Source organism: Trachymyrmex cornetzi, unplaced genomic scaffold (genome assembly GCF_001594075.2).
Source record: "Trachymyrmex cornetzi isolate Tcor2-1 unplaced genomic scaffold, Tcor1.1 scaffold117, whole genome shotgun sequence".
Classification (NCBI taxonomy): domain Eukaryota; kingdom Metazoa; phylum Arthropoda; class Insecta; order Hymenoptera; family Formicidae; genus Trachymyrmex; species Trachymyrmex cornetzi.
The window spans coordinates 1,104,511-1,124,063 of NW_017295730.1; the positions used below are offsets into that span (position 1 = coordinate 1,104,511).

General features: G+C 33.4%; 3 protein-coding genes across 3 annotated transcripts in view; 2 read left to right on the forward strand and 1 right to left on the reverse strand.

The window, feature by feature from the left end:
- The window catches only part of LOC108765339 (uncharacterized), a 6,535-nt gene extending 4,126 nt beyond the window's left edge, over positions 1-2,409 (forward strand). Inside the window, exon 2 of the mRNA XM_018514020.1 lies at positions 2,097-2,409. Coding sequence (XP_018369522.1) covers positions 2,097-2,380 — 284 coding nt within the window. The 3' untranslated portion in view covers positions 2,381-2,409. The remainder of the gene's footprint in view (positions 1-2,096) is intronic.
- Positions 2,410-8,803: 6,394 nt separating this feature from the next.
- Positions 8,804-11,567, forward strand: LOC108765284 (uncharacterized). Its single transcript, XM_018513919.1, has 6 exons — positions 8,804-9,222; positions 9,312-9,547; positions 10,456-10,515; positions 10,584-10,788; positions 10,850-10,959; positions 11,221-11,567. Exons 2-6 carry the CDS (start codon positions 9,473-9,475, stop codon positions 11,476-11,478), a joined length of 708 nt encoding a protein of 235 aa, XP_018369421.1. The 5' UTR covers positions 8,804-9,222; positions 9,312-9,472; the 3' UTR covers positions 11,479-11,567.
- A 1,376-nt stretch (positions 11,568-12,943) lies between these two features.
- LOC108766137 (adipocyte plasma membrane-associated protein) lies at positions 12,944-18,785 on the reverse strand. Its single transcript, XM_018515246.1, has 4 exons — positions 18,208-18,785; positions 17,785-17,990; positions 14,501-14,786; positions 12,944-14,401 (listed from the first exon to the last, which is right to left on the reverse strand). Exons 1-4 carry the CDS (start codon positions 18,315-18,317, stop codon positions 13,267-13,269), a joined length of 1,737 nt encoding a protein of 578 aa, XP_018370748.1. The 5' UTR covers positions 18,318-18,785; the 3' UTR covers positions 12,944-13,266.
- Between the last annotated feature and the right edge of the window lie 768 nt (positions 18,786-19,553).

The following is a 19,553-nucleotide window of genomic DNA, read 5'->3' on the forward strand; positions in this document are numbered from 1 at the left end:
CCGTTTTTTTTAATGATATAATAATTAATATAATTTTATATTTAAATAAAAAATTTATTGATCTATTATTTGACCATTTCATTAGCTAAGTTTTATATTTATTTTAAATATGAAATCAAAAGATTGTATAATATAGAGTTTGGATACAATCAATGCATCATTATCGGATAAGACAATAAGCAATTAAGCTGCTGAAAACGATTTATTGAAATATTAATTATGTGATCGATGATGTGTTTATGCCTGATGTAAACGCAAGAATAAACCAGCGCCCGAACTTTATTGATAAACTTCATACCGTCATTTTTTAATCGATTTCAATTAACTCGGAGTGGTTTCGAATTAAAAAGAATCACTGCGATTAACTTAATCTATGATTAACTTACCAAGCGACTGTATTATTATATTAATGTGGATAATATTTGTAGTTTGTTCGGAGCACACACATACATGCTTTATCCTTACGAATAAATTTATCCTTCAGAATTAATGCTACATTTATTAGAATATTTTATGGTTTTATCATAAAAAATTGCTTTTTGAAAGCACATATTACTATAAAATTAAAATTAGTAAGATACAGTGTACAGAAAATAGTTTTCATTTCAGAGTCTTCGTAAAAAATTTATCCAAATACATAATTACATTGCAATATTGTTGGAACGTTTCGTTGCAATATAACAAAAAGCGGACTTAATATTGTTGGAATCTTGCAGCAATGATTCAGCAATGTTTCGCAACCACCATGCAATATTGCAATGTTTCAGTGAAATCATTCTGCAATGTTTCTGCAATCTTTCTGTGCTGTATGGGACCTAATCTGACTGTAAAAGTGAGAGATCTCAGTTAATAAAATACCCAATGTATATTTTATCAAATATCACAATAAAATGTATTAAGGATTTCGTGGTTTAATTTATTTCTATATTTTTATTAAACGTACATTTTTATGTCGATTTGTGTACAACAGCTTTAAAGTGCACTGAGTGTGCACCAGCTCTGCCAGTGAAATACGCTATAAGTCGTTCCTACATCGGCGCGTTGGCGGCAAGCAAAGAAGGTGATGTCTGTGCCGATAGTTAATATCACGATTTATGGAAAAGTAAAAATTATTTTCAATGACAAGATTTTCCGAGAAATTACATGACAATAATATTCGACGATTATTACTTTTAAAACGTGTTTGTAAGTTGCGTTTATAGATTCTGTTGATGATTTGCGATATAGGAGGTATCTTGTTCGTAAAGTTTATAATTTCGATGTTTATCGTGGCGAGACAGTTATGATCGGGTCAGAAGATCATATCAGAAAACTCAAATAATCGAGAGAAAAAGTGAAAGAATATATACATTAACGATCACTCTAATCGTTTCGCAAAAATAATATTATCCTGCGAAGATTGAGAGACCAGGATATATCATTATAACTAAAAAATATAAAAATTATTAATAAAACGTTTACTGAACTGATAATGATAATTTTAACGAATCAGAAGTGTAAAAAGAAACAAATATAATTAAAAAAACATATATATATATATATAGCGTGTCAAAATTAAATATGATTTTTTAATTTGTGGAAGAATTAACATTACCGATAATACCAAGGCACATTAACGAAAAAAACTGTGTCTATAGTATCACCGATAAAAAATGTTTTGGTATCAGGCCGACCCTTGTGTAACGCACGCGGAAACTCACGCAGTACGTATTTTGCATTAGAATACGCAATACGCTACATTCAGGAGCGCTATTAAAAAATATTCTGTTAATATACTAGACCCGTCATTAATGTGCAATATTATAAAAATAAGATATCTCACAAAAGAGATCATGCTTAAAAAAATTCCTTCGCATACGAGAGCATTTACAATAATAAGGTTATTGTTGGACAAATATTACAATTTTTCCAAGAAATTGACTTAATTAAAAAAAATAATAATTCCTTGTCACAGTTTCACATTTGTAAATGTCATTTCTTACTGTACATAACAGTGTTAAGCTACATCTTCTTGGTAAGAGTGTCTTTTAACAGAAGAGTTGAGTCGACTGCATTTTGCATCTGCGCTTGAATAATTAAAATGCGACATTTTACAGGCCTCTGGTTGCTCTGTCTGTTCGCGAGCTTGATCTTCCTGAGTTTATCCAATTGCATTGGCTCCAATTGCATTGACGTATCATGCTGTCCCGAGGGAACGCTATTGCAATATAAAACGCACAATTGCTCAGACGACACACATATCCGTCCAAATTGTTCAGGCATGTACATGCTGAATCCTCAGAAGAACTATTGGGAGACCTTCACCGTTATCTACGAGAAGGGTACCGCGTTATTACAGATAGAAGACATTAAGGATTATAAAGTGCCGTTTGACAGGTAGAATCTCCGCAACTATGGCGTGAGTTTTACCGATTAAATTGCGTTTATATGTGTAAAACTAATAAATCATACACATGCTCACGGAAGGAGAAAAGAAATCGAAAAAAAGATACACACACACACATACAACTGGATGTTGAGAAGCATGAAGAAAATCCTAGTATTCAGAAATTTTCTGAGCTCACGTAGTATCTCGATGCTTTATTATGACATTAAAGTTATTATTGCGCAATAGTCCTATACAGTGTTGTGTTCAGATTTTCTATAATAGATGGACAATTACTATCATGCTTAGTTCACGACTGAGCGTTGATTTTTATCTAATGAATGCTTTTATTCATTAGATTCTGCATAGTCGAATCGGTGCAGCACAGCGGCGAGATCGCCCTGGTATGCTTCGATGAGGATGAGATCATGGATTCCATCACGAATGAGCCCATGAATTTCACCACGGATGAGCCCACGAATTCCACGGATCAGCCGATAGATAACATCAATCGACTCTGATGAACGTTGATTCACCTGTCTTCTTCCACCATGCTGACGTCTACACTATGCTCGTCTCGCACGCTACCTCGATCTTCGGGCGACGCGGATTTGGAGTGCGTTCCGTTTCACTCATGATGCGCAAGATGTATCATTTTATCTTTTTTTAATATTCGGTGAACAACAAGGACAAAATGATATATCATGCGCACCATGCGTGAAACGAAACGCGTCTTTGGAGTGCGGATCCGACAGATTCGACTGCGCTCCTTTACTCGCTCGCTCGCTCGCTCGCTCGTGAATGTGAAGTTACGTCTTTTTTACATTCATATTACCGTAACACAAATTTCTCGGAACGTTTTCATTCGACCGTACCTCTCCAGATAGAACAGAGTCATAATTAGGTCATAATGGATATACATTTGATATTTAAAAATAACAAATGACCCTCACAGCACATCAACATTGAAATAAGGTTACAGTAACTTTAAATTGTACGATTGTAACATTAAACGGAGATTAATAAACCTACCATTAATCTCCCAGTAACATGAAAATGATCGTCCAAACTGATTACATTAACATCCCAGAAACCTTACATGATAGGTTGTATTAATATTCCTACAATGTGCCAAGGACCTTGTAAGATTGTAACATTAAACGGAAATTAATAAACCTACCTTATTGCTAAAATGAGTATTATTATTGATTAATATCTTATTCCAGAATACATATCATAAAATTATGATTAAAAAAAAAATTTTTCCCTGAAGTCGGGAACTAATTTCATAGCACTTTGAAGCGGTCACCCATTCAATTGCATATTTCCGCCATTTACTATCCTTGACCTTGACTTCTGAAATCGTCTGGAAACCGATGCACTTCAATGATCCACGAACACCTGTATAATCATGGGTGTATAGCTATGATACATTTCTTCAATTATACGCTTGCCGAGCAATCGAATATAATTGGTTGGATCTATAAGTAATAACCAATTATGTTCATTTGCTCGGCGAGCAGGCTAGCCGCTTTGTCAACTTGAACGTTGTGTTGTATGTGTTGTGTGTGCCCATTGACATAAGATTCCATTAACCTTCCAACAATATTAAAATATAAGGTTCGTACAAGGTTGCTGAGAGAAATATTGACACAAGATTCCATTAACCTTCCAATAATATTAAAATGTAAGGTTCATACAAGGTTGCTGAAATATTGACACAAGATTCTATTAACCTTCCAACAATATTAAAATGTAAGGTTCATATAAGGTTGCTGAGAGAGAGAGAGAGAGAGAGAGAGAAATATTAACATAAGATTCCCTTAACCTTCCAACAATATTATAAAGTAAGATTACATTGTAAGGTTAGTGGCATACACCAGTAACCTTTCCACAAAACTATGTAAGATTGTAACTATCCTACTATAACCTTAATGTAATATCCGGTGCTGTGAAGGGAGATTATCGTTATTGTTTTGCCAAAATGCTATATCGAAATGAATTGAGCAGTTATCAATATTTTAGAGAACATAAGATCGAATTTTTGCATTTGTTTCTGTGAATATTTCTCTGTATTGCAGATTACAAATTTTATGCAAGATTTTGTCATATAATTTAATAAACGTTCTATCGGAGCGAGTAGAACACGTACAGTCATAATTAAATCATAATGATGACATATTATAGGACATCCTTTGTCACTTAAATATGAATAATTATAAGTAATAAATAGGGAAGAGATGGCCGGAATAGAGGGAGGTAATTATTATGTCGTTAAGAAAGGGAAGAGAAAAAAATGGAGGAGTATAGAGGCGTGACCTTAATGTCTATCTTATATAGATTATGACAATTTTAGCGGAGAGCTTGAGAAAAGAGATGGAAGAAAAAGGGATCGTCCCGGAAAATCAGGCGGGTTTTAGAAAAATTAGAGGTATAATGGACAATATATGTATATGTGCTAAATTATCTGATTAATAGACAAGTAGGAAAGAAAAAAGGGAAATTGGTAGTATTATTCAGACTTAAAGGTAGCTTTTGATTCGATTGATAGGGAAATAGTATATAAAGAAATAAGAAGAAAGAGGATAGAAGGAAGGAGAGAAATTTTGGAGACGCGAGAGGAATAAGACAGGACTGCCCCTTGTAATAAAAATAAAAAAAAATTTTACCGAGTTAAGGTTTGTAATCGTAAAATTGCGTAAATTGTATAATGAATAAGTAAGGAATTGTATAATTGTATAATTGTATAACCACATTAATGTAAATGTAAAGATAGAATAAGTAAAGCAGGGCATTGAGGCAGAGCGAGATGTATGCGAGAGACTAAGGTGAGCGAGATGGGTAGAAGTTAGAGATAAGAGTGAGAGAGAGGGGGGAGGCAGGAAGGAAGAGAGGGACAGAGAGGGAGGGAGAGAGGGAATGGGTGGGAGGGAGGGAAGGAGAGAGGGGGAGACAGCGTTATGTGGCTAAATAGAATTATAAATATTTGTATGCGTTAGGAAATTGGATGTAAGAGGAAATGTGCTTGTAACCCCATTGGGGAACTAATTAAATCTATCTATCTATCTATCTATCTATCTATCTAATATCTATCTACCTATAAGTGACAAATAAGGTCATGATAGAGACATTCCGTGAAACTTGAGCCAATTGCCACAAATATCCAAAATCAAGTGATCCTTATAAATTTTTACGCTTGATGAGGAAGAAAAGAGATCGATACCTCTGGATAACTCGCATATATATTGTTCAGCGTTATCACGTTATCAGTCGAGAGTTAAGCTCGCGAAAGAAAGTTGCTCGAAAGAGAAAGACATCCCTAATAACACAGGGACGTCCTATGGACATCCTGTGGACGTCCTGCCGGTTAAATGAGACGTCCACAGGATGTCCTATTGTAGTCCAAGGACGTCCTATGGATTATGACATGAGCATCCATTGTGGTATTATCGGGGATTAATTTAGGATATATTCAGGACTATTTTAGGACTTTCTGGACGATTTCAGGACTATTTCAGGATGTATTAAAAGTAAAATAAAATGATCACATCCACTCACAGAAACTAATGCCTGGAAGGTATTTTCCACTGTTCAAGCGTTGTGAATAGGTGGTCAATTGTAAACGTGGTCAAATTACTGTAAGAAATATAAGCAACACGAGAAAAATATCAGGGCGCTTCGAGTCTTGAAACGAGGCTTAAGGTCTCTCCTCTGAGTTGATAGACTTTCGTCCTGCCATTGAGCCACACAGCCTCGACGTTGATAGCTTCTCTGTTATACCCATTTCCTCTAAATTTCTTACACTACACTCTTAATTTTTAGATAATAAAATTAACTTAATTAATGTATATATAATTAAACTTGATATATTTTGTTGTTAGCACATGATCACGTTAGTATCAAAGAAAAGGACATTCTATTGAAATATTTAAAACTGATTCTTTCAATTAATGTAAATATTAAGTTGTATATAGTTTTGTAACATACATATATAATACATTATTTACATATAAAAAATTTTTACGGAAATATTTTCCGAAGGACGTTCTGAGACTGTCCCACAAGGACGTCCTAAGAAAGTCCCACAAGGACGTCCTAAGCCTATCTCAAGGACATCCTGTGGCTATCCCCACGATGTCCTGAAGCTGTCTCGAGAATATCCTGAGGCTATTCCCATGACGTCCTGAAGATGTTCAAAGGACGTTCTGAGGATGTCCTGAAAATGATGCCCTAAGAATATCCTCAGGACATCCTGTGGAGATATGCATGTCCATAAAATGTCCAGGATATCCTGGGACATATTCAGGATAATCCTGAAGACGTCTTGTGCTGTTAGGGATCTTTTCTTTTGTCTCATTAGAAACTTGCAGAAAAACATCTTTGATGCAACGGACACGAGAGGCGATTATTAACGCTTCGATAATTGTTATCATTCCGCTTTGTAAAAGCAAAATCAACCCTACTGAAAAAAATGACGTGTTGTAGCCCACGAGTGCTACCACGATTTAGTCTTGCATTTCAGCATAGCAACGAGCTGACGGAAATGCAAGACTATCACCGCGAAGTAACCCTTGCACTTCGGCATAGCAACGATTTGCGGAAATGCAAGGTTGCAAATTTGTCAGTAGCGCGGGCACGATTTGCATGACGATATATGATCACAGCGAAAACCGAATCGAGACATCGCGACGCCTATATATTCGGCGGTCTAAGCGCGGACCCGCGAGTCTCGTATAAAAAACTGAAAAGCGAACGATACGTTACGCGCGTCGGAGAAACCGGAACCCGACGAGCTTCGGTATAACAAGTGTTGAAGTGTCGAGTGTGTTGACGACCCTTCGTCCCGTATCCTCGCCTCTTCTCGTGGGTCCTAACCCCCTGGGCGTTTGGTTGTACCGAGAGGTACAACAGACGTCACACAGTCGCATGATGAAATTATGTAATTAAAACATGTAAATCACGTAACAGAATGTTCCAAATCAGTACGTGATGTTAAAATTACGTATTTTGAAAAGTCACATGATGATATGTTCTTTTTTCTTCTATTTCTATCATTCAATTCTTTATAATTCGATAACTATAAAATCACATAATGGATGAAATTATTTTTAATATCATGTAATTTTTCAAATTACATCGTTTTAAAAAAATCATGTACTAATTTGGAACAATCCATTACGTGATTTACATGTTTTAATTACATGATTTCATCACCTAACGTTGTGACATGATTTTTTTCAGTAGAGAAAGCTCAAGTAGATCGAATATACACGACTTATTTGATCGTCTCCAGTGACAGAGAAATAGAATATTAAGTGTATATACATATTAAATAGGAATGCATCGGATATCCGAAAAGTATCCGGAATTCGGTATTATCCGGCACTTTTTTACTATTTAACCGGATAGCCGAATATCACTATTATCCAGGGAGGTATCCGATTGAAATTTGATATCATAAAATTGTTGATTCTTATACAAATGTTCTCCAAATAAGTATGCATATTTATGATGCTATAATATCTTATACATTGTTGCAAAATTACAATCTGTTTCCCTATAGTTTTTTTTTTTAGAAGACATTCGGAATCCGGTCGGATATCCGGAAAATGTTGGATATCCGACTCGAAGAAATTGCCTTCTCGAATATCCGATCGGATACCGAATATCCGATATCCGGTAATTTTACGGTGCATCTCTAATATTAACCCTTACCATACATCTACAATTTGGTACCTCATTCATACCATCAAGGGTCACTTCAAATCTCTAATTTGTTTTTTCACCTCTTCAAAATAATAAAAAAAAATCTCTAAAAATTCACCAACATACTTTCAACTTTCTAGAATAAATATTGACTCTTTATTTTGGAAAATAATAAAATGTAGTATAATTTAGTATAATTTATAATTATAGTAGTATAATTTATAATTACCGAAAGACTCCAAGAAACTTGCACGAACAGGAATCGCTCGGTCACTAATTATCTATATTAGTACGGTAAAGGTTAAGTACGTCTTTTTGTGAAAGCAATTTTTAGAATCCGTCGTTAGCATATTGCAATTATGAATTACATATATATAATAAAATTGTTAAATTTAAAGAATAAAACAATTTAAGCTTAAACAAATGATTCTTCTTCTTTTTACAAGAGTCCTTTATAGATTTCCGTGATAAACTGACGATTACATCATTCATATTCAAGAGAAAAATTTCATTAATTTAGCGAGCAATTATTATGTAATCACCGTGTTTATAATTCCTTCTGAATTCCTTGAACGACTGTTAATCTTAACTGCGTTTTTTTGTTTTCTTTCTTTTTCTTTAGTCTTTTTTTCTTTCTATCCGATACTTTGGTGCCGAATGCGGCGGTGACCTGGGTGCACCCCAATGGCTTTCAGAGTCCATTTCATGCATTTTAGCATTTTACGTCTCGTTTCAGACGCAGACGGTGGAGTGCAGCTGAAAAATGCGGATCTCGCATAAATTGACCGAGAAATTTAACGTATTTAATAACTAATCAAACATCAATTGCTTTCCATTTTCACGAGTAATACTGAGTCTAAAGTTATGTGATTATTTTATATTCAGATTATGATGCTACTACTATTGCTTTCTTTGATAACGAAGTCATCGCATAATAACACAGTTTATAACCTCACTTTTAATGTGAGTTAACAAGACTCGGTAAAGGAATAAAGAATACGGTCTCTCGAGCTTGTACAGACTGTAGGTAAAAATTCAATTGTATCTCACTTGTGAGAATGAAAAGGGACGTGCAACTGAGTTATGACATCACAAACAAGAATTATATGAGATTAGTGTAAATGGAAAGCGACTAAAAATAATCACGCAAGGTCAGCGATAGACAGCCGAAAAAGTATTAGAAAAAATTAAGAAAATTATTATGGTGAAATTGCACATTACAAGCATTATATTTCTATAGTTGAAAGGATTCTGAGCGTGAATTGTGCAAGAAGAGGAATTTTAGGACACGATAAATAGTGCCAAACGATCGCGATTGCTGTGCATCACTGTGCATCACGAGTCAGCTGATCGTGCACGAACGAATATCTTTGCACGTCTTTGTTCAGGATTGCGTGGACCATGACGCGCAAGGATGCCCCTTCGATCTTCGAACGATTGCAGATGTTTATGGAGAATGAGATGGAACCAGGAAGGGTACGCGACGTTTTCCTAACCTTGCGCTTCCTACAGAAATACAGAACACAAATTAACAGTAAAATACATACATTACACACAGACAAATATTATTTATTTGGTAAAAAATACCTAATTTACTTTCTTTCAAGAAATGGTTACTTTCAATAAAGAATATCTTGATAATGTTAAAATATATATTATATATATATATATATATATATATATGTGTGTGTGTATATTTTATGAATTTAAAAAAATTCATTATATACTTAAAAGAATTATTAAGTAAGAATTAATTTTCTTTTAAAGACTAATGTAAAATTGATCGAAGATTTTATATAATAAGCAAATCAAATTTGTCTTTTTACTAATCTTAATCTGAAGCATGTTAAATGTACTAGAATTTAGAATATATTTTAAATAAATTTAATGCTTGTGATGAATTTGTGATAGATTTGTAGATACATGTGAATTTTTTAAGTACTTGAAACAAGTAATTATTACTTGTGTACAGTATGTGTTTTTTTACAAGTACATTAATCCTTAATAGTTTCGGGTTAATTTTCATCACTTTAACAAATATGCAAAAATTATTAAGTGATTCTTATGTATATTTTAATACCTTTAGAAAATGTTTGTAAGGTTGTATATTTAAAAAAATTGTATATAAATGTTATTGAATAATTACGTGATATGCTCCTAGATTTTCAAAGAAAATAAATATACAAATGACCTAATCGTATGTATTAAGAGTTATTAATTATAATTTTCTACATAATAATGTAATTGTTATGTACAACATGTGTTATATAATTATTATAATTTATATTGTTGAGCGGGTAATTATAATACTGATATCATTTTACTGTTTTATATTTAGTGCTGATTTACATTTTGTACTTGCTATTTATCTTTCTTTTTTTCAGCTTATTACTTACGGAATTGCCAGTGCCGGCCTGTTCGCAGCCCTGTACAAAATTAGACCCGTAAGTCTACCTAATCATCTATCTGCCTCCACAGACCTCAAGATTGATTCTCTCTCGTTGCTTTGCAGTTCGCCAAGTTCACAAAACCGTCTGACGTCCCATTGCATTTCCTGCATTCACGAGTCCCACTTCAGGGTACTGTACGACGCGTGGAACCAAGCTCCACCAGGGTTCTGCTAATGATCGATCATCGACCTTTACTGCCTTTTCTCCATTTAAACAGCAAGACTTACTTACCTGTCAAAATCGGTGGCGTTAACATTACAGGCAACGGTAGGTATTGAGTTGATCACGAAATCCATAACTATTTTTAAATCGTGGATCAATCTTGTAGGTGTAAGTTGGTTGCAAACCGTACTCAATGAAAAACTCATCACGTTTGTGCCTGTAGTCAAAGAGAAGGAGTATTTGGAATGTGTGATTGCAATGCCACAGAAGGATCAAGTAAGAAAAATATTTAATGTTCATATATATATATAATGAAAATAGATAAGATTCAAAACATTCAATCAAATAAATTGAGTAGATATTTATTTTATTAATTAACGCTCCAATTGCCGTGCTCTCATTAGCCCTCAATCTTACGTTTTAATTTTTTAAATATGTAATGATTTACTTGTGTTACACTGTGTCATTTATCTCTTGCTGGAAAGCATCCAACATTGAACTGAATATACTGTGTTCATGCATCATTTTTATAAATAGGACTCATTAGAGATTGGCGAGGAACTAGTCAAATTAGGCCTAGCTACAGTACATGAACCTTGGATAAAGCTAAAGGATAAACAAGTTCTAGCATATAAAAAGTCTTTAGCAAACGCTCAAAAGTGGGCAGTACGTAGGAGAAATGGATATTGGCATTTTGTCAAACAGCCAACTGTTTTATGGAAAACACAAATGTTCATGATTGACAAAATGAAATCATTGTTGCCCACGATTGTAGTGAAACGGCTTGATCTGTGAGTGTTCAACTTCGACAATAAACTTCCAGAGTGATATATTTTTTAATAGTTTGTACAAGAGAGAGAATGCATATATTATGTACTTAAGATTTTTAAATAAAAATTTAATAAAAGTTATTGTTTTCACAATTTCGTGTGTTTTCTTGTAAAGAACAGTCGTGTGAACTAGGGTTAGTGATTTATTTCGAAGGCTTTGACATTCAAATTTTGAATATTCAAAGGCATCTTTTACTTTCTACAGTTCGAAGTTAACTTCGAAGATTCGAATTCTTTTGAAGCTTCGAAATTATTAAAAGTAACAGCTGTAGGGTGAATGTCCGATTTAATAAAAAAAATAAGTGACATTCGGAAATACAAAACTAATGTTGAATCTTTTTCCTAGACATTTCGAGTATGTGGAAGTAAAAGTGAAGCGTTTTAAGTCTTAGATATTTGCAAAAAGTGATAACTATCGAAAAAGACGATTTTATTTTTGTAGTTGCCAAACTGTACAATTCTTATAATTATCTTACATCTCGAACCTAACACCATATAACAAAGTTATTATTTATAATCGTCGATCAACTTAACAAAAACACTTATATCAGTCCTTCAACTATCTATAACACTTGTTTTAGTATGTTTGTTCTCACTTGTTGAAACTTGCGTAAATTACATTTTAATGTCCATGACATTACGATATAGTCACAATTATATGAATATTATTCGTATTATAAATAAAAAAAGATATAAAAACACTTATAGAAAATTATTTCACAAACATAGATGTAAAATAACTTCAATATTTTGATGGGATGTTTCCTTTAAAAAAAATATTTGTGCTGCCAGCTAATTACTTTAGGGTACATATCATGAAACATCTCGGAATGAATTCCGATCGGGATTATTCCGTTTTCCGTAGAAAACACAATAGAAATCTAGAGAATAAGTGAATAATTCCGATCGGAATTCATTCCGACTTGTTTCATGATAGATGCCCTGTATTTTGACATACATCTTGTATATTTAAACAAGCTAGTACAGATAAAGCGATAGATGTTCAGTCTAAAGTAATAATTAAGATTGCGAAAAAAAGAGTATCAAATTCCTTTCATATCATATCGATTTTTAGATATAATTAGGATATAAAGTATAAAAATTAGTACATATACTATATGAATGAAAAACGTATAATAAAATTTGCAAAAATCTTTTAACTTCATATATACATTACAGTCGCCAACATACATTTCTCTAAATTTTTACCCTCATTTTTAGTCACTGTAAAATAAAGCTGATAGATTTCTGTAATATATTTTTCGCATTCTTATCTATGGAATATACAAGTTATCCATCATCAAAAGTATAATTAGGAATGTAATTTTATATAAAAAAATTAAAATCAAAATATGAAAGAGTTTTAAAGGGAATTAGTTAAAAAAATCGAACTTAAAAATTAAATCAATTATCCTTCAAGGATTTTCTCTTAATTTTAAGTTCCTATAAATTTCAGTGATCTTGATTATTCTGATCAACTTATTTTTTGTGAAACTTCTTTTACAATCATAGCACCTGTAATGGATCACATAATTCGTATATACGTAACTTATATACGTATATTCGCATACGCATAACTCGAATATAACAACGTGGATGATATAAACACATAAGCAAAGAGATGAGAAATTGTTAATCTATATATCCTAAACCTGGTTTTCTTTTTTAATGGAATGTCTGAAAAATATGGAGTGTACCGTTCAACAAGTGTTGGTGGTATCACAAATATATCATAGTTTAATTACTTTTTTAATTACAGGTCGTCTTTCAGATGGTTTGTTTCCCGTTTAACTTTCTCGGATTGTGATTTTTGCTCTGTTTGTTTTACAGAAGCATTCTGCTCTACTTTTATTTTCTTTTCTGGTTGTGTCTTTGCAGTATCCTCTTTTTTACTGCTCTTTTCGGACTTTGGGGAATTTAATTTCGCATCAACTGTTTTTGCATTGTCCTTTTTGGCTTCGGCATTCGTAGATGATTTAGTTTCCGGTGGTTTCACATTGCTAGCTGTAGCCATAGGTTTATCCGTTTTAGGAACTGGAGATGGTTTTGGCGTAGCAGTAGTTTTTGGCTTAGGTGTGGTGGTTGTGGGAGCAGCAGTTGGTTTAGGCGTTGTTTGGGAAGCTCTGTTCAACTCGATCGGTTTTACTGTCGTAGAATCCGCATCTCGTTTTGCTCTTTCTGTCTTTACATTAGAAGCAGCGACGTTCGGTGATTGCTTTTCACTCCTTGTATGAGAAGATTGTTTTGCACTATCAGCTAAATCAGGGAAAGCTTGTATCAATGGAACTCTGCCGAGATAGTTTTGAAACGGAGAGCCTAACCACAAAAAGCCGTTGTGTATATAAGCTGAACTTATACGACGAGCTGAGCCATCGTCTGCAGTAAGGATTTCAATAATATTACCAGATGCATCTATTCTTAACACTGAACTTTTCTCCTTTGGATTACTTAAAAATTCTGCGCCTTGATACGATCCGATTGCATGTAAAATTCTCTCAGTACAGGGATTAGAGTAAACGTCATTTAATAGTTTAAATGGTAATTCCATCGTCATTATCAACCGTACCAACATTTTTCTCAAATAGGGATGTGGCATAAGAGATTGGAAAATCTGAGGATAATCAGGGTCATCAGCAATGATCAAAGAAAGGAGGAAACCGCCATGACCATCGCTGTGAATATTGTCCGGTATACCCGGTAATCCATCAATGAAAATCTCTTGCTGCCCTGCCTTTGGTCCTTTCAAATTATATTTCATAATACGATTCTTTAGTGTTTCCACCGCAAGTACGAAACTTTCGTCATCACTTAATACAACACCATTTGCGAATGCAATATTTCGCATCAATACTTCGTTTTCCTTCTTAGCTGCATTATAACGTATAAGTCTGTAATTAATACAATTAACTTATGTATATAAATATGTATAATATGGCATATATTTATAGTATAAAACTGATTTTAGAATTTGTATCTTTTTTTATTACCTTCCTGATGGATTCGTTAGAAATGTCATTAATAAATCATAAAGTGCAAAGTCTGTATTACTGTCAGTCCAGTAAATGTCTCCATTTTTTGCTATATCTATGCTATTTGGTATCCGTGGAACTTTTCCATCAATTGGTTTAGTAATGTTCACTATATTTTTATACTCTCCGGTTGCAACGTTTACTTGGAAAATTCCGTAATAAGCGTCCACTACATATAAATTCCCTTTCTTATCAAACTTTAATCCCAATGGTCTTCCACATTTGTGTTCTTGCCAAATGCCATCTGTAAATTTCATAAGAAAATACATTATCAATTTTGTTATATATTTTGATTTGAAAATTATTTGTTAATTCTGTATTACTTCATACACATATGCACATCATATTTTATTAAAAAGCTAAGAAATACTAATTTCATTCAAATGTTATCAGTTTTATTATTTTGGTTTATTATCTTATATAGAGTATAAAAATACGAATATAAAATTAGAGTCGTTAATATTATGGCGTCTTGTAATAATACGACCAAAGTTCGCCAACGTTAGCGAATATCATACATATACATGATGTGTATAATTAATTTAATGTAAATCTATATTTAGTAAATTGTGTGCAAAGTTGATTTATATATTGTCCATATCATCTGGAGGCGCCATGTAAGTATTATGTACGTATAATGTTGGTATTATGTAAGAAGCATTTATCACATGAATCTACACAGGTACAAAATATATCTCATGACAAGTAACTTTTTTCAAGTATCATACGTCGTATTTTTTTATTCTTTGTGGATTTTGATTCAAGATACCAAAAAATGTTTTTTTGTGCAAAAAGTAACTGATCAATACTAACTATAGCTTATGTAGTGTTTTAATAATGGGATAAAATATTTCAGAGATAAATAACGCATTTCCTTCAAAAATGTTTCGGACAAAAATTGTTTCTAAAAATATGTAAATAATGGTTTCTAAAGATATATAAAGTAATCTATATTTCAATATTTCGGAGAGATAAATAATATATTTTCTTCAAAAATGTTTTGGACAAAAGTTGTTTGGTTTCTAAAGATATGTAAAGTAGCGACCTTTATTTGATCTTGGAAGTCTCTTAGAAAGGTCATATTAGCATCAACAAAATTTTTTATCATCTTTTGGCATCGTAAGTCAAAATGCAGAGAATAAAAATAATTTACGTGTTATTTGAAAAAAATCAACACACTTGTGAGATTTATTTCTAATAAACCCCCTTCTTATAATTTGAGTGATTTATTGTTTCTAAAAAAATTTTTTTACATTAAATGCCACTTGATATTAATAAAGCTTTGTTTAACATACACTGCCAGTACTGAACATTTATCCATAATAAATGTAATATATAATTTATAGTATAAATTTTCAGTACTGTCAATATATATGAGAATGCTATTGAAATCATACTCAGTCCTGATATTTTCTTATCTATATATCTAATCGTGCGACCACAAAACAACTTTGATTAAAAAACTTCTACCGACCATATATATATAGTGACCATATTTTCTTAGAGAAAATAGAGGACAAACTCGAAAATTTTAGGATTTTTTAAATATTTATAACTAATTTGTGACTATCAGAATGCGCATTAATTTCTGAAATTTTTTTGCAATATATATTCGAAATAAAGCCTATTCTACAATGTACTCTTTGTTTCCTGTTTCTTGTTTTTTACCTTTTGCTTTTTTCTCCTTTGCAACCATTTTGACAATTATATTTCCTGCTACGTATTTCTTATTTCTTTCAAAGTTGTTAACTTTTATCTCGAGTAATACAAAACAAAAACCCGGATAAAAACCAAAAAGACAAGATGTAAAAATTTGATTATTAAAATTGTTATTGTGACTTTGTTGTTCTGCTTGGGCTAATATCGTCTTTGCACAAAATTAAATTTCAGTTATGTCTGTGAACATTCGCTTGTTACTGTGATTAGCAGAAAATGGAAGTAACTCGTTATTTGTAACGAAGTTACAGTTACTTTTTTGATAACTTTACTGGTAACTGCGTTACTTTTTTCCTTTGATAACTATAACGAAATTATATTTTTTACAGTTACTTTTTTATCGTTATTTTGCACACGATTGGATACGGTACGATTGAACAAGCCACTTATAGCGCTTGAGACTAGAAAGCCCTCTGCTGTGATTGGTGGTCGTCGATTTTAAAAAAGTAACGAAAAAGTTACGAAAAGTTACTTTCTCAAGTAATGGTAACTGTAACGAGTTTATACTTTTAAAAATCGATAACTAGTAACTGTAACTTGTTACTTTTTTTACTTGATAACGAGGAACTCTAACTTGTTACTTTTAAAAAGTAACTTTCCATTCGCTGGTGATTAGACATTGGAATGCTAATTAGAAAGGAAAATTTTTCTTAACCCTTACCGTATCAATATAGGTAACTAGTGACCGAGCAATTCCTGTTCGTGCAAGTTTTTTGGAGTCTTTCGGTAATTATAAATTATACTACATTTTATTATTTTTTAAAATAAAGAGTCAATATTTATTCTAGAAAGTTGAAAGTACGTTGGTGAATTTTTAGAGATTTTTTTTTATTATTTTGAAGAAAATGAAGAGATTCTAGTGACTCTTGATGGTATGGATGAGGCACCAAATTGTACATGGTATGGTAAGGGTTAATAGGTCTGTTTTTTATTGCTGCACTTTGGACAGATACAATAAGTTGAAGTAAAACAAACATATGTATTTGTTTCACTTCAACTTATTGCATTGTGTGTACTAGTTTAGAAAGTGCAGCAATAAAAAATAGACCTATTATTATTAACCCTTACCATGCTAATATGGGTAACTAGTGACCAATTGAGTCCTGTTTGTGCAAGTTTCTTTGAGTCTTTCGGTAATTATAAATTATACTACATTTTATTTATTTTCCAAAAATTCCTGTTTGTGCAAGTTTCTTTGAGTCTTTTGGTAATTATAAATTATACTACATTTTATTTATTTTCCAAAATAAAGAGTCAATATTTATTCTAGAAAGTTGAAAGTATGTTGGTGAATTTTTAGAGATTTTTTTTTATTATTTTGAAGAGGTGAAAAAACAAAGAGATTCTAGTGACCCTTGATAATATGGATGAGGCACCAAATTGTACATAGTACGGTAAGGGTTAAAATGAAGAGCAAAATTAAGTTTTGAGAAAAAATAAATAAAATTAAAAGACAGCTACCGAAACAAATAACTATCCTTTATAAGAAAGGATGTATGGTCATCGTACAATCTATGCAACTTTACCACATTTCTCGCCAAACTTGACAATCGGCACAATGCGATCCTCCTCGATCCTGAGGACATAACCACCATGGATACCAGTGTAGAGCTGTCCGTTATAGGAATCAAAACTCTCTGGGGCATGGATTTCACCATTGAACAGCTTCTGAATGCCATTTAGCCGATTTTTTGGGCCTACCTTAGGATCCAATTGACGCGGTGGAGTTATGCTGCAAGGATCAAAGAGTCAAGATCAACAGATTGTTCGCGTTGCATGAAATATTTTTGCACTTAAAGTGAGATAGATATATATTTCGCTTTGAAAAGAGAGAAAACGAAGATGCCGAGTGCAAAAAGTGCAAGCAACGCAAATAGACCTAATAAGAGTCATAATGATCAACCATGATTCAAACGAATTTTTTTTTTTTCTTGATTGCGTCGTAATACCTGTATTCCACGAATTCTGTCTCTGGTGGTAGACCGGGCATGAATGTGATCACGGCTAAAATCAAGCCGACGTAGATGATGGCGGTGCCGATTGACTTTAGATAGCCCATCTCACCGGTACGCTTTCTTGAACTTTGAAGCCTCGGCCGTCTCGAATGTTACTGGTGCAATGTCAATATCAATCAGTACCCTTCCAAGATGATATCACTTCTCTCCCTTCTACTCGCCGATTCGTTAAATTGTCACGCAAAAATATCGTGTTTCGTAATTGTTGCCTTGTAAGATGACGTTATCATCTATCAGAACCTATCGCGGTCCGCTACGTTGGAATCTGACGCCTATATCGCAATCCGTTCGACGGCGGACGTCGCCTGGGAGAATGGGGACATTGGGGACGAGCGGCCAGTGCGGTTACAATTTAACTGTTCTTCGTGATATGCAACTAACGGCACCCCTGCCAATTCAATGGCGGTCGCGAACACCTGCGAATATCCGCTTCTCTGTAATTCGTGCGTGACCATTTATTTCCCATTTTTGAAGAAATCACCTTGAAACATCTCAAAAGATCAAATATCAGACGACGGTCATCAAGCGGAAGATCCGGTTAGAATAGTCTAAATTCATTTATTCATTTTATTACAGAAAGAAATTTCTAAAAGTCACAGTGACATGCGTTAACGCTCGCTCGAGCGAACCGGCCAATCGCGTGCGCAATAGGTTTCAAGGTTTGATATCTTTAAAAATTTTTGCACTTGAAACGAGATAAAAATATATTCGTTCGACGAAGAGAGAAAACGAAGATGCTGAGTGCAAAGATTGCAAGCAACGCGCACGTATTTTCATTCCGGCTCGCGATTAAGTAAACCGGCGATGGTGAAAGTAGCCCTAACTGTGACGTTTTTTCGTTGTATAACCAAAAGCAACCAAGGCTATCTTCGTCTTCTGATCCCTGGGTATCAATCATAAAACTTTATCCCTAAGATGAAAAATGAAGTGAAAATTTTAACCATCGAAGTTAATGGAGAAATTTTTCACTTTTAACTTTTCATCCTAGGAAAAAAGTTTCATGATCGATAACCTGAAGACGAAGATAGCGTGTGCCTTCCAACAAGCGGCACAAATGACACCGTGTGACACAATGGATCGTTATATCTTTGTTGTTTGCCAATGTTAAACAAAGATGACATGATCACTGTATCACATTAGGCCGGTTCTTTTTGGCTGAACTTTTGCACCAGTTCATCTTTCTTCCTTTTCTCTTTAGGGCTGCATTTGGATTATCATTCGGGTGCTCTTCGGGTGTCATGTTATCCTTGTTTAATGTTCGGTAAACAATAAGGATGATA